The sequence below is a fragment of the Mobula birostris genome, chromosome 29 (genome assembly GCF_030028105.1).
Source record: "Mobula birostris isolate sMobBir1 chromosome 29, sMobBir1.hap1, whole genome shotgun sequence".
In the NCBI taxonomy this organism is placed as follows: Eukaryota; Metazoa; Chordata; class Chondrichthyes; order Myliobatiformes; family Myliobatidae; genus Mobula; species Mobula birostris.
The window spans coordinates 26,927,516-26,941,758 of record NC_092398.1 but is presented as its reverse complement, the minus strand read 5'-3'; the positions used below and the strand labels follow the sequence as shown (position 1 = coordinate 26,941,758).

General features: G+C 46.3%; 1 protein-coding gene across 2 annotated transcripts in view; it reads left to right on the top strand.

The window, feature by feature from the left end:
• Positions 1 to 14,243, top strand: part of LOC140190205 (structural maintenance of chromosomes protein 1A) — a 54,858-nt gene that overhangs the window by 2,324 nt on the left and 38,291 nt on the right. For both annotated transcript variants that reach the window (XM_072246740.1, XM_072246741.1), the window contains exons 2-7: positions 1,443 to 1,631; positions 3,958 to 4,070; positions 6,322 to 6,525; positions 7,889 to 8,127; positions 12,540 to 12,798; positions 13,744 to 13,884. In XM_072246740.1, the coding sequence (XP_072102841.1) occupies positions 1,443 to 1,631; positions 3,958 to 4,070; positions 6,322 to 6,525; positions 7,889 to 8,127; positions 12,540 to 12,798; positions 13,744 to 13,884 (1,145 nt within the window). The remainder of the gene's footprint in view (positions 1 to 1,442; positions 1,632 to 3,957; positions 4,071 to 6,321; positions 6,526 to 7,888; positions 8,128 to 12,539; positions 12,799 to 13,743; positions 13,885 to 14,243) is intronic.

Genomic DNA, 14,243 nt, shown 5'->3' with positions numbered 1-14,243 from the left:
TTTGACAAATCTTACTGAATTTTTTGATGAGGTTACTAAGAAAGTTGACGAGGGTAAAGCGGTGGATGTTGTCCATATGGACTTCAGTAAGGCCCTTGACAAGGTTCCACACGGAAGGTTAGTTAGGAAGTTTCAATCATTAGGCATTAATATCAAAGTAGTAAAATGGATTCAGCAGTGGCTGGATGGGAGACGCCAGAGAGTGGTGGTGGAAAACTGTGTGTCAGATTGGAGGCCGGTGACTAGTGGTGTGCCTCAGGGATCTGTACTGGGTGTGCCTCAGGGATCTGTACTGGGTCCAATGTTGTTTGTCGTAATGATCTGGATGATGGGGTGGTAAATTGGATTAGTAAGTATGCAGATGATACTAAGATAGGTGGTGGTGTGGATAATGAAGTAGGTTTTCAAAGCTTGCAGAGAGATTTAGGCCAGTTAGAAGAGTGGGCTGAAAGATGGCAGATGGAGTTTAATGCTGAAAAATGTGAGGTGCTACATTTTGGGAGGACTAATCAAAATAGGACATACATGGTAAATGGTAGGGCATTGAAGAATGCAGTAGAACAGAGGGATCTAGGAATAATGGTGCATAGTTCCCTGAAGGTGGAATCTCATGTGGATAGGGTGGTGAAGAAAGCTTTTGGTATGCTGGCCTTTATAAATCAGAGCATTGAGTATAGGAGTTGGGATGTAATGTTGAAATTGTATAAGGCATTGGTGAGGCCAAATTTGGAGTATTGTATACAGTTCTGGTCACTGAATTATAGGAAAGATGTCAATAAAATTGAGAGAGTACAGAGGAGGTTTACTAAAATGTTGCCTGGGTTTCATCTCCTAAGTTACAGAGTAAGGTTGAACAAGTTAGGTCTTTATTCTTTGGAGCGTAGAAGGTTGAGCGGGGACTTGATAGAGGTGTTTAAAATTATGAGAGGGATAGATAGAGTTGACGTGGATAGGCTTTTTCCATTGAGAGTGGGGGAGATTCAAACAAGAGGACATGAGTTGAGAGTTAAAGGGCAAAAGTTTAGGGGTAACATGATGGGGAACTTCTCTACTCAGAGAGTGGTAGCTGTGTGGAATGAGCTTCCAGCAGAAATGGTTGAGGCAGGTTCGATGTTGTCGTTTAAAGTTAAATTGGACAGCTGTATGGACAGGAAAGGGATGGAGGGTTATAGGCTGAGTGCAGGTCGGTGGGACTTGGTGAGAGTAAGAGTTCGGCACGGACTAGAAGGGCCGAGATGGCCTGTTTCCATGCTGTAATTGTTATTTATATGGTTATATGGTTAAAACTGCTCAATACTTCAAGTGCAGTCTGACCAACACCTTAATCTAAAGCCTCAGCATTACATCCTGGTTTTTATATTCTGGTCCCCTTTAAATGAATGCTAACGTTGCATTGGCCTTCCTCACCACTGACTGAACCTGAAAGTATCCTCTCCACACAGGAAAGTCAAACCTCATGGACGCCATCAGCTTCGTGTTGGCCGAGAAGACGAGTAACCTGCGGGTGAAGACGCTGAAGGACCTCATCCACGGCGCGCCGGTGGGCAAGCCGGCTGCCAACCGGGCTCTGGTCAGCATGGTGTACTCCGAAGACAGCGGGGAGGATAAAGTCTTCACCAGGGTCATTGTGGGTGAGCTGTTTTGAGGAACGTTCAGTCCTCCACTAAAATACCATTCACCTTCGGTGCGGATGATCGCGAGCCAGCCTGGCTGGCAGCGGGTGTGGTGGTGGGAGCCGGTGTAATTCTCTTCCATTAGTAATGGTGGGTTAGAGGCTTTCAGGTTGGGCCGACCCTCCAGCCACCCAGTGGGAGTCGGCCTGGAGCTGCGCCCAAGTTCAAGATTGTTCAATGTCATTTCCAGTGCAGAGTGTAAAGGAGAACAAAATAATTGTTACTCCAGATCCGATGCAGGAAAAAAACACAGAATAAGATAAAGAATGCTCAATAATAAAACAAAATAACAATAAATATAACACAAAGTTTATATACATTGATTGTGTGTCCATAAAATGACGCTAGGCACAGGAATGTCTGTATGTAAGGTGACTCTGACAGGAAATGATAATGTTGGGGTGTATGGAAGGGTGGGTTAGTAGGTGGAGGTGTCGATCAGCCTTACTGCTTGAGGAAAGAAGCCATTTTTGAGCAACACACGTCAAGGTTGCTGGTGAACGCAGCAGGCCAGGCAGCATCTCTAGGAAGAGGTACAGTCGGCGTTTCGGGCTGAGACCCTTCATCAGGACAGACCAAAACCATTTCTGAGTCTGGTTCTGGTGTCGATGATGTGTAGCCTCCTCTTGATAGCAGTCACCACTACAGAACTGTGCAGAAGTCTTGGGCATATGCTGTAAATATATCTTGGGTGCCTAAGACTTTTGGACAGTACTGTGAGTAACTTTATGTATTGCACTGTACTGCTGCAAAAAATAACAAATTTCATAACATGTGTGTGGTGATAAACCTGATTCTCCTTAGACTTGAGTTTAAGTGCTGTGTCACCTTTCTTAGATAAGGGGCTCAAAACTGCCCACAATACTCGGCACGTGGTCCCACTGGCACCTTGAAAAGCTGCAATGTTATTCCTCCCGTTTTCCATTCCCCCAATCCTGCTGTCACCCTCTTCTGCTTCCCTCTTCTCTCTTTCCCTTTCCACTCTCACTCCATACCTCCCCTATAAGACCATAAGACGTAGGAGCGGGATTAGACAGTTGTTCCCATGGAGTCTGCTCCACCATTCCATCGTGGCTGCTTTATGACCCCATTCTCCTGCCTTGCCCCTGTAGTCTGCTGCAGTTTAGTAATCTCAACCTATCCTCCTCTGCCCCATTGATTATTCTGTGATAGTGGGCCATTTGCACGCTTGATTTAGTTCAAGTTCATTGTCATTCAGTGGTATACTCATACAGTACGCAGTTCAATGAAACATTGTTCCTGCGGGGCCAAGGTGTAAAACACTGTACATATCGTCACAAAGAGCACATGTAGATACAATCCAGCATATACAGCACCGTGCAAATGTCTAGGGCACCTGAGATTTTTTAATCTTGTTTCAGATGGTATAGAGCCATCATTGTAATGTCATCAAGGCTGTCTGAGATTACCTTGAGAGATGGTAGCAAGTGAGACAGCCAAAGTCTCCAGAAGAATAGTGGCAAGTTTTCCAAGATGCTTAGAACAACCTAGCAGCCATTTTTCTGATAAAACTATACAACTGTGTACCCAAGAGAATTAATGCAGCTTTAAAGGCAAAGAGTGGTCACACTAGATATTGATCTGATTAAGTTTTTTGCTATTTACTGCTCTTCACAGTAAGTTTTTTTGGTAGCTAGAAACTTTTCATTATTTTTGAAAGCGTTTTCTTCACAGATAGATTTCTTACATCTACCTAAGACTTTTGCGCAATACTGATCATTCATTGTGTGTCGTGTCATATTACATGGCCGATCATGGTCCTTCATGACCGTGATTGCTCTTGACAAATTTTTTTACCGAAGTGGTTTGCCATTGCCTTCTTCTGGGCAGTGTCTTTACAAGACGGGTGACCCCAGCCATTATCAATACTCTTCAGAGATTGTCTGCCTGGCGTCAGTGGTCGCATAACCAGGACCTGTGATCTGCACCAGCTGCTCATACAACCATCCACCACCTGCCCTCGTGGCTTCACGTGATCCCAATTGAGGGGTGAGCAGCTGCCACACCTTCCCCAGGGGTGACCTGCTGACTAGCGGAGGGAAGGAGTGCCTTACACCTCCTTTGGTAGAGATGTATCTCCACCCCGACACCCAGCACAGTACTGTACAGTCACAAAATAATATTGGCACGAGTCCTGAGTATCCTGAAGATTGACAGGTTGACTTAAAGTGTGAGGTACATATTTCATGCAAGACAGTTAGGTGCCTGGCTGCTCTCCATCCTGCCCGCATCACTGCAGAACTAATTGTGATTCTCTCTCCAGGTTCCTCCTCCGAGTACAAGATCAACAACAAGGTGGTGCCGTTGCAGGAGTACAGCGAGCAGCTCGAAAAGCTGGGCATCCTCATCAAAGCTCGAAACTTCCTGGTCTTCCAGGTACGGTGTCTCTCCGACGCCATAGTCCAGTCACCTCCCTCCTGGTCACCTGGCTGATGTTTGCCCGCCATTTCCTTCCCTCTGTGCTGGGTGTCCGACAATCAGCGTGACCGTGACCACGCTCGCCCCATACGCCTGCTGGTTGTTTCTACTTGTGGGCAGCCCAGTCCCACCCAGCGTCATTTCGCATCTGAGTGGTTAGGGCGATCACTTACAGCCGCAGCGGAATTCAATTCCCAACGTCCTCCGTAAGGAGTTTGTACCCTCTCCCCATCGCTGTGTGAGTGTCCTGTAGGACCTCTGATTTCCTCCCGTATACCATAAGGCGTTTGGATTGTGGTTAGTGTGTTGTGGGCATGGTGTGTTGGCACTGGAACTATGGCACAATCCTTGCTGATTTGATTTGACACACGTGGTACATTTCACTGTATGTTTTGATATATGTGTGATTTTAAAAAAACATAACAATTTTAGCGTGTACCCTCCGGTCCACATGAAGCTCAGTTCCGTTGGAGCTCAAACCACTGTTACGTTTTCTCTTGCTGAATGTAGGAGAAATGCCCTTCGGCCCTTCAAGCTTATCCTGTCCATTGTACTTTTTACCTGCATTAGTCAGTTAATGAAGTACCTGTCCGTTGCTTTACAAATGGTGTGAATGGCTTCTCAGGCAGCGCGTTCCAGAAAATTCCCGAATTGGGGCATACCTAAATTTCCCTAGGTGGGCAGAGTAGCAGCTGGCACAATGCTTTACAGTGCCCGTGATCACCAATCGAGGGTTTTGATTCCTGTGAGGAATTTGTACACTTCCCCCATCACTATATGGATTTCCCCAGGTTTTCTTCCACATTCCAAAGACGTACGGGGTTAGGTTTAGTGAGTTGTGAGCATGCCAGGTTGGCTCCGGAAGTGTGATACTTGTGGGCTACCCCCGGTGCAGTCTTCACTGATTTGACGCAAATGACTCATTTTGCTGTATTTGATGAGATACCACATGAATATGCCCTTCCAACCCCTCGAACTGTACAGGCTAGCAATCCCCAGTTTGATCCCAGCCAACGCATGGGACAATTAACCTACCAGCCAGACGGTGGGAGGAAACCAGAGCGCCCAGAGGAAACCTGTGCAGTCATGGGGAGAACGTACAAATTCTTTACAAACAGTGGTGGGAATTGAATCCCGGTCGCTGGTACTGTAAAGCGTTGTGTTAACTGCGCCGCCGTGCTACCTGTGATTCGATGTACATTTGATAAATAAAGCTGGTTTTCAGATCTTTTCTTTAATTAGTCTCTAAATCCTAAACACAAGATAATGCCGATGCTGTAAATATGGAGCCACGCACACAAAATGCCGGAGAAACTCAGCAAGTCAGGCAGTATCTATGGAGGGAAGTAGTCGGTGTTTCAGTCCCAAGCTGAGGCCCTTCGTCTGCACTGGAAAGGAAGGTGGCAGGGGGGCGTAGAAGCCAGAATAAGAAGATGGGAGTAGGTGGTGTGCAAGTTGGCAGGCGATAGGGTGAGGCCAGGTTAGGGGGAAGCTGGGTGGGTGGGGGAGAGGAAATGAAGTAAGAAACTGGGAATGGAGGCTCCTTCCTCTGGTTCCTTGCGTCCTGCCGTGTGAAACGTTGACTGTACTTTTTTGCATAGATGCTGCCTGGCCTGCTGAGTTCCTCTTGCATTTTGTGTGTTGCTTGTGCCCTTCCCACTTTTCCATGGTCCACTGTCCTCTCTTAACGTATTCCTTCTTCAGCCCTTCACTTCTTGCACCTACCCTTGCACAGCTCCTCACTTCATTCTCCCCGCCCTTCCACCCCCTCATCTGCTCTCACCTATCACCTGCTAGCTTGTACTACCCCACCACTGACCCCTTCTTCTGTCTCCTTCCTTTCCAGTCCTGATGAAAGGTCTCAGCCCGAAACATTGACCATTTATTTCCCCTTCATAGAAGCCTGACATGCTCCGTTCCTCCATCTTTTTGTGTGTATTCCCCTCTGCCTCCCTCTTGTCTTGGATAATCCTGCCATGGGGAAAAGAATTTGATTCTTTACCTTATTTAATTCCAATTTTGTATGCTCAGTCAGCCTCTTCCCTCTCTCCTAATGAAACAAACCCAGTGATCCTTGTAATTAGAATGCAACAATCCAGGCGAAGTCCTGGTGAATCTCGGCACCTCCTCGAGCACGGTCCTTCCTGTCAGTGACACTCACAGTACTTCTGATCGTTCTCTGTGTAACTGAGGGGGTCTCGTTCCGCAGGGCGCAGTGGAGTCAATCGCCATGAAGAACCCCAAGGAGCGCACGGCGCTCTTCGAGGAGATCAGCCGGTCGGGTGAGCTCGCCAGCGAGTATGACAAGCGGAAGAAGGAGATGGTGAAGGCGGAGGAGGACACGCAGTTCAACTACCACCGCAAGAAGAACATCGCGGCGGAACGCAAAGAGGCCAAGCAGGAGAAGGAGGAGGTAGGCACCCCATTCACCTGTCCTCTCTGTGGCTGAGAGCGCATGGTATGCCATGTATATATGGAGTGTGGGAGATTGCAGCCTTCCCATTCGCATATCTGAACTGCTCCTCAAGTTCTGGCTGCACTTCAGTCCTTCGCTCCTGATCTATCGTTACTCAGTGCTGAGGTGGTTGGTGGGTTGCTCCTGGGCCTGACCAAACCACTTGAGTCCAGGCAGTGGGGAGTCAAGGTCTTTGCAAGAGCCGACTGCCTGCCCCTTGTCCGGGGCTACGTCTGTGCCCGGGTGTCCTCGTAGAAGGAGCATGTTGTCTCAGTGGGAAATTTCCGAGAAAGCTGGGCCTCCCAGGGAATTGAGTGTATTGCAGATAATAGTAGTCGTATTTTAATTTGAAGTAGTTAACAGTTTTTTTTGAACCCCTGATTCTAATATGTACTTTAGGAAGTGAATAAACTTTTGTAGTTCCGTTAAAATAAGCAGGAGACAGGTTGTGCCTAGGATGCTCTCCCTTCACCCCAGAACTGCTTCCTGTGCCAAATTAAGACCCTGCTCAACCACTGATTAAGCAGACTCCGAAAACTCGTACTTGTTCAGCGGTCACACCCTATTTACTTGTGCACCTAGAGAACAGCATCGCCCCGGTCATCTCAATTTTCTGAAGTTTGAACAGGGGAATGCCGTTTTTATACAGAACTTAACAGCAATTTCGGACATAGTCCCGTGTAGGTTCAAACCACCTATTGTGCAATCAGTCGCCCTTCAAAAAAGAACTCTTCATACTCAATAGAAACTACAGCTGACAGTGGATGATTCCTTGAAGTTATTTTAAAGTTCGCTCCATTTTCTTTACTGATTCAACGCAGGGCATCTGCATATGTTCACAAAGGGGGTCACTGTACACGTATTAAACCGCAAGATATCACTTTATTAGAATTATATAAATATGCAATACAAACAGAAGACAAATGGTTAGGCATTGCCCTAGCTTTCACCGTCCCTCATTTCTTCCCATTCCTGCTGCGGCCCTCTTCCCCACCTTTCAGACAACACGTCTGTTGTGCCTTGTAGCTTCAGGGTATTAAACTAATTCAAAGGAAGAGATGAGATTCGGAGAATGCAGGCCCAACTTGCGTATGTATCACATGATGATGTATGCAATTAACGTATTTTACACAAAACCCATAAATAATTATTTAAGTGAACAAGAATGTGTAATCAATATATATATCTCATTCAAATACACATACACAAGATCACTCAATTATTATTGAAATATTAAATATACAATAATGCCAGTGACCAACTGATACTGCAAGCGTTGCCCTAGCTTTCTCTGTCCCTCACTTCTTGCCTGCACCCCCAGGCCGAGCGATACCAGCGGCTGAAGGACGAGCTGGCGCGAGCCCAGGTCCAGCTGCAGCTCTTCAAGCTCTTCCACAACGAGTCGGAGATCGAGCGGCTCAGCAAGGACCTCACCTCCCGTAACAAGGAGATCGAGAAGGACAAGAAGCGCATGGACAAGGTGGAGGAGGAGCTGAAGGTGCAGAAGAAGGAGCTGGGCAAGCTGATGCGGGAGCAGCAGCAGATCGAGAAGGAGATCAAGTAGGTGTCTGACCACCCCTCTGCTGCCTCTCAACCATTGAGGTTGGAGGCTCCCTTCGTAAGAGTCTGTGTTTGTCACAGTCATAGAGCACTGTGGCACCAATGCAGGCCCTTCTGCCAGTGTTTCCATGCTGACCGTGATTCCTGTCTGTGCCAGCCCCATTCACCTGCGTTTGGCCCACATCCCCCTAAAACTTTCCTATCCAGGTAAAGCTCAAATTAAATTTTATTATCCGCATGTCACCAAATACAATCCTGCGATTCATTTTCCTGTGGGCATACTTAGCAAATCTATAGAATACCAACTATAACAGGATCGATGAAAGATCAATCAGAGTGCAGAAAACAATAAACTGTGCACATATAAATAACAAGAACATGAAATAACAAAATAAAGAGTTCTTACAGTGAGATGATTGATTGTGTGAATAATTGATATTCCCAAAACCAATCGTCTTACTTTAAGGACTCTTTATTAGGTAATTGTACCTGCCTCAACCACTTCCTCTGGCAGCTCGTTCCGCACTCCCATCATCCTCTGCATAGGATCTCCTTTATATTTCTCCCCTCTAACTTTAAATCTGACCCCTCTTGCTCTAGACTCAGTCAAATTTCCCCTCATTCTCCTAAATGATGCTATTGTACCTGCATCAACCACTTCCTCTGGAAGCTTGTTCCACATACCCATCGCCCTCTGTGTGGGGAAAAACTTGGCCTCTTCCTCTACAGTCCTGGGGAAAAGGCCATTCTCTCTGCCCCATGTGATTTTATAAACCTCTGTAAGGTCGCCGCTCGGCCTTCTTCCCAGGAAGAACAAACAAACCTCTCCTCAAATCTCTGGCCCTCCATTCCAGGCAACACCTTGGTGAATCTCTCCTGCACCCTCTTGATTTTATCACATCCATCTTGTGTGACGGCCAGAACTGTACACAGTCATTGCAGTACATAAAAACTAAATTACAGTGAGTACAGTGCCTATAAACAGTGTTCACATCCCCATGGAAGCTTTACAATATGAAATCACAGTGGATTTAATTTGACGCTTTTTGACACTGATTAACAGAAAGAGTCTTTCGTGTCAAAGTGAAAACAGATCTGTACAAAGTGATCTAAATTAATTACAACAATAAAACAGAAAATAATTGATTGCGTAAGTATTCAGCCTCCTTCAAGTCAAGCAATTACAGCCTTGAATCTGTGTGGATAGGTCTCTATGAGCTTTGCATATCTAGACACTGCAATTTTTCCCCATTCTTCTTTACACAACTGCTCAAGTTCTGTCAGATTGCAAGGGGATTGTGAGTGAACAGCCCTTTAATTCCAGCCACAAATTCTCAATTGAACTGAGGTGTGGACTCTGATCTGGCCACTCCAGGGCATTAACTTTGTTGTTTTTAAGCCATTCCTGTGAAGCCTTGTCTTATGCTTGGGGTCATTGTCTCGCTGGAGGACATACTTTCTCCCAAGTCGCAGTTCTCTTGCAGACTGCATCAGGTTTTCCTCCAGGATTTCATTGTATTTTTCTGTATTCATTTTACCCTGTACCTTCACAAGCCTTCCAGGACCTGCTGCAGTGAAGCATCCCACGGCATGATGCAGCCACCACCATGCTTCACGGTAGGGATGGTATGTTTTTAGTGATGTGCGGTGTTTGGCTTACACCAAAGGTGGTGTTTAGTCTGATGGCCAGAAAGCTCAGTTTTGGTTTCATCAGACCATATTACCTTCTTCCAGCTGACTTCAGAGTCTCCTACATGCCTTCAGGCAAACTCTAGCTGAGATTTCATGTGAATTTTTTTTTCCAACAGTGGCTTTCCCATAAAGCTGTGACTGTTGAAGCACCTGGGTAACAGTTGTATGTGCCGTCTCTCCCATCTCAGCCACTGAAGCTTGTAACTCCTCCAGTGTTGTCATAGGTCTCTTGGTGGCCTCCCTCACCAGTCCCCTTCTTGCACGGTCACTCAGTTTCTGAGGACAGCCTGCTCTGGGCAGATTTACACCTGTGCCATATTCTTTCCATTTTTGATGATTGACTTAACTGTACTCCAAGGGATATTCAGTGACTTGAAAATATTCTTGTATCCATCTCCTGACTTGTGCTTTTCAATAACCTTTTTTGTGGAGTTGCTTGGAGTGTTCTTTTATCTTCATGGTGTAGTTTTTGCCACGATACTGACTCACCAGCAGTTGGACCTTCCAGATACAGGTGTATTTGTACTACAGTTATTTGAAGAGCCTTGACTGCACACAGGAGATCTCCATTTAACTAATTATGTGACTTCTAAAACCAACTGTCTGCACCAGTGATGATTTGGTGTGTCATATTAAAGAGGGCGAATACATGTGCTATCAATTATTTTGTGTTTTTATTGGCACTGTATATATACATGCAAGTGAAGTTTAAAAAGTGCAAAAATAGAAACTTAAAAAAAGCAGTGAGGTCGTGTTCATGGGTTCAAAGTCCATTCAGAAATCTGATGGCAGAGGGGAAGTTGTTTTCCCTGAATCATTGAGTGTGTGCTTTCAGGCTCCTGTACCTCCACCCTGATAGTAGTAATAAGAGAGTACAGGTCTTTGGTGATAGGGTCCTTGAGGACGTCCTGGATGCTGGGGAGACGAGTGTCATGATGGAACTGACTAAGTTAACAACTTTCTGCAGCTTATTTCAGTCCTGTGCAGTGGCCCTTCCATACCAGATGGCGATGAAGCCAGTTAGAATGCTCTCCACAGTAGATCTGTAGAAATTTGCGAGTGTCTTTTGGTGACAGACCAAATCTCCTCAAACTCCGAATGAAATATAGTTGCTGTTGTGTTTCCTTTGTAGCTGCATCAATATGTTGGGCCCAGGTTAGATCCTCAGAGATGTTGACACCCAGGAGCTTGAAATTGCTCACCCTTTCCACTTCTGATCCTTCGATGAGGACTGATGTGTGTGTCAATGTACAGTTGCAACTTGATGCCCTAACCTTTGTAGCCTTTCATCCATTCTGTGCCGAGCTGTTCTGTTTAGTCCCATTGAACTGCACCTGGACCATGGCCCTCCATACATCTCCCATCCACGTTCTTACCCAAACTTCTATCAACTGTTGCAGTTGAAACTGCATCTATCACCTTCGCTGGCAGCTCGTTCCACACTCTCACCATCCTCTGAGTGAAAATGATCCCCCTCAGGTTCCCCTTAAATATTTGTGTCCTCTCAGGATCTTGTTCAAAGTAAATTTATTATCAAGGTACATATGTCGCCATACACAACCCTGAGATTTCTTTTTCTTAAATAATAATAATAACCATAATAAAATCAGTGGAAGACCGCAGCAACGGGGCAAACAAACAACCAATGTGCAAAAGACAATAAACTAGAAATACAAAAGAAAAATAAATAATAATAAATAAATATTGAGAACGTCACATGAAGAATTCTTGAAAGTGAGTCCATAGACTGTGGGAACAGTTCATTGTGGGGATGAGTGATGTTATCCCCACTGATTCAAGAGCCTGATGGTTGAGGAGTAATAACTGTTCTTGACCTGGTGGTGTGGTTCCTGAGCTCCTGTGCCACCACACAGAGAGCATGGCCTGGGTGGCAGAGGTCTCTGATGATGGACACTACATTCCTGCGAGTGTTTCGTGTAGATGTTCTCAGTGGTGGGAAGGTTTTACGTGTGCTGGACTGAGCTGTATTCACTATATTTTTTAGGATTTTCCATTCAAGGGCATTGTTGCTGCACCGAGCCACAATGCGTCCATGTAGGGAGAGGCTGGTTTCAGTGTGAGTTCTGTAAGGAGCTAGCATTGAGCTTTTCCTGCCTAAGTTTGGCTGTCTGTTTCCAGGCTAGCTACCCATCTTCAGTTCAAGTTTGTTGTCATCTGACTGTACGTATGCAATCAAATGAAGCAACGTTCCTTCAGACCATAATGCCCCCACAACACATCCATCGCTCACAGCACAAGATGTTAGCATAAATAAGTGAATAAAATGTAATTCAGAATGCATGTAGTGCGCAGCACAGGTCAACGTTAAACAGCTCGCTGTCCTAGTGATGCCACCTCAGTGGTGGCAGGGCGTTCGTTAGTCTTGCAACATGAGGGAAGAAACTGTTAACCCAGTCTGACAGCCCAGGTCCAGGTGCTACCTCCTTCCTGACAGGAGTGGGCCAAGGAAATTGTGGGATGGGTGGTAGGGATCCTCAGTAATGCCTTGGGTCCTTTGCGACGTTCCCAGTACATGTCATAAATAGGGAGGGGACCACAGTGATTCTCTCGACAGTTTTTACTATCCTCTGTAGGGTCTTGCGATAATGTTGCCAACTGTATTCTCCCTGGCTCCAGGAGCTTGCAATGTACCCACTACCACCCCTCCCCCTGCCACCGCCTCAGTCAGTTCACCCCCACTCCTCCCCCCCGCCTTTCAGGGAGAAGGACGCGGAGCTGAACCAGAAGCGGCCGCAGTACATCAAGGCCAAGGAGAACACGTCGCACAAGATCAAGAAGCTGGAGTCCGCCAAGAAGTCGCTGCAGAACGCGCAGAAGCAGTACAAGAAGCGCAAAGCAGACATGGACGAGCTGGAGCAGGAAACGCAGGCGGTGGAGAAGGCGAGGCAGGAGTTTGAGGAGCGGATGGAGGAGGAGAGCCAGAGCCAGGGCCGGGATCTGCAGCTCGAAGAGAACCAGGTAAGGTGTGGTGTGACGGTGAGTCAGGTCAGGGGACAAGGGCTGGAGGCCCGGAGGCAGCATGTCCTGTGGCTGGAGGCCAGTCTGAATGGGAGGGATGGGAAAGTGCTGCATTTTGTTGTTTTTTGTCTTGTTTTTTTTTGTTATTGCTTGATTCTTAATCTGAGAGATTTTCACTCAACGGCAGTAAGACCAAGGAATTGATTGTAGACAATTGAGGGAACACGCACCAGTCCACAGTTTCAGACGAGGCACAGGCTGAAGACATACACTCAACATTTTACAGTATTGAGTTGGGTGTTATGTTGAAGTTGTATAAGACTTGCTGTAGGCTAATCTGGAGTATTGTGTGTAGTTCTGGTCACCTACGTACGGGAAAGATTTCATGAAGTTTGAAAGAGTACAGAGATGATCACAGTGATGTTTCTGGGACTGGAGCACCTGAGTTAATGAGAAAGGTTGAATAGGTTAAGAGTTTATTCCCTGGAGTGTAAGAGAATGAGAGATTTGACAGAGATACAGAGAAGTATGAGAGGTACAGAGAAGGTAAATGCAAGCAGGCTTTTTCCACTGAGGGTTGGGTTAGATTAGGTCTAAAGGTCATGGATTAAGAGTGAAAGTTGAAATTTTTATGGGGAACATGAGGGTGGTGGGTATGGCTTCGACTGCAACATTTAAGAGAAGTTAGGGTTAGTACACAGAAGAGATGGAGTGTGGAGGGCAATGGTGCAGATCGTTGGGACTAGGTAGATTAATGGTTTGGTATAGACTAGATGGGCCGAAGGATCTGTGTCTGTACTGTAACTAAATCCATTGTGCTTTCTTTTGCTGTAGACTTATTTTAAAGATCTGTAGTTGGGAATGTTTGTCAGTGTTGTCCGAGGGCAGTTTGGGAGAGTCAATCTGTCTCTGACATTTTTTTCACCACCACCCGGATTTCTACAGGTAAAGAAATACCATCGGCTGAAGGAGGAAGCCAGCAAGCGGGCCGCCACCCTGGCTCAGGAGCTGGAGAAATTCAACCGAGACCAGAAGGCCGACCAGGATCGCCTGGACCTGGAGGAGAGGAAGAAAGTGGAGACAGAGGTAGGTTCTGAACTCGGTGCTCAGGAAGAGGCTGACAGATGCGAGCCTGTCTCTAACGTGTGATCATGGATATGCGAAGTAGCAGTCCTGAGATCGTCAGGCATGATTGAACTTTACAGCACAGTCCAAACCGTTCGGCCCACAATGTTGTGCTGATTACTGGTAGGAGGTGCCTTGTTCATTATGTCTCCTATTACTTCCCGTGTTTTTGTACGGTTGGGGAGGAGATCGTCCTGCCCATTGCATGCTATCTCCCTGAGGGAATATTGTGCAGGTGAGAACAGTACGATGGCCCATTTCTACAAACTGAGTTATCTGAAGTTGTAAGGTTCACCTGTTTTTCCCCTCTGGGAGTGGAA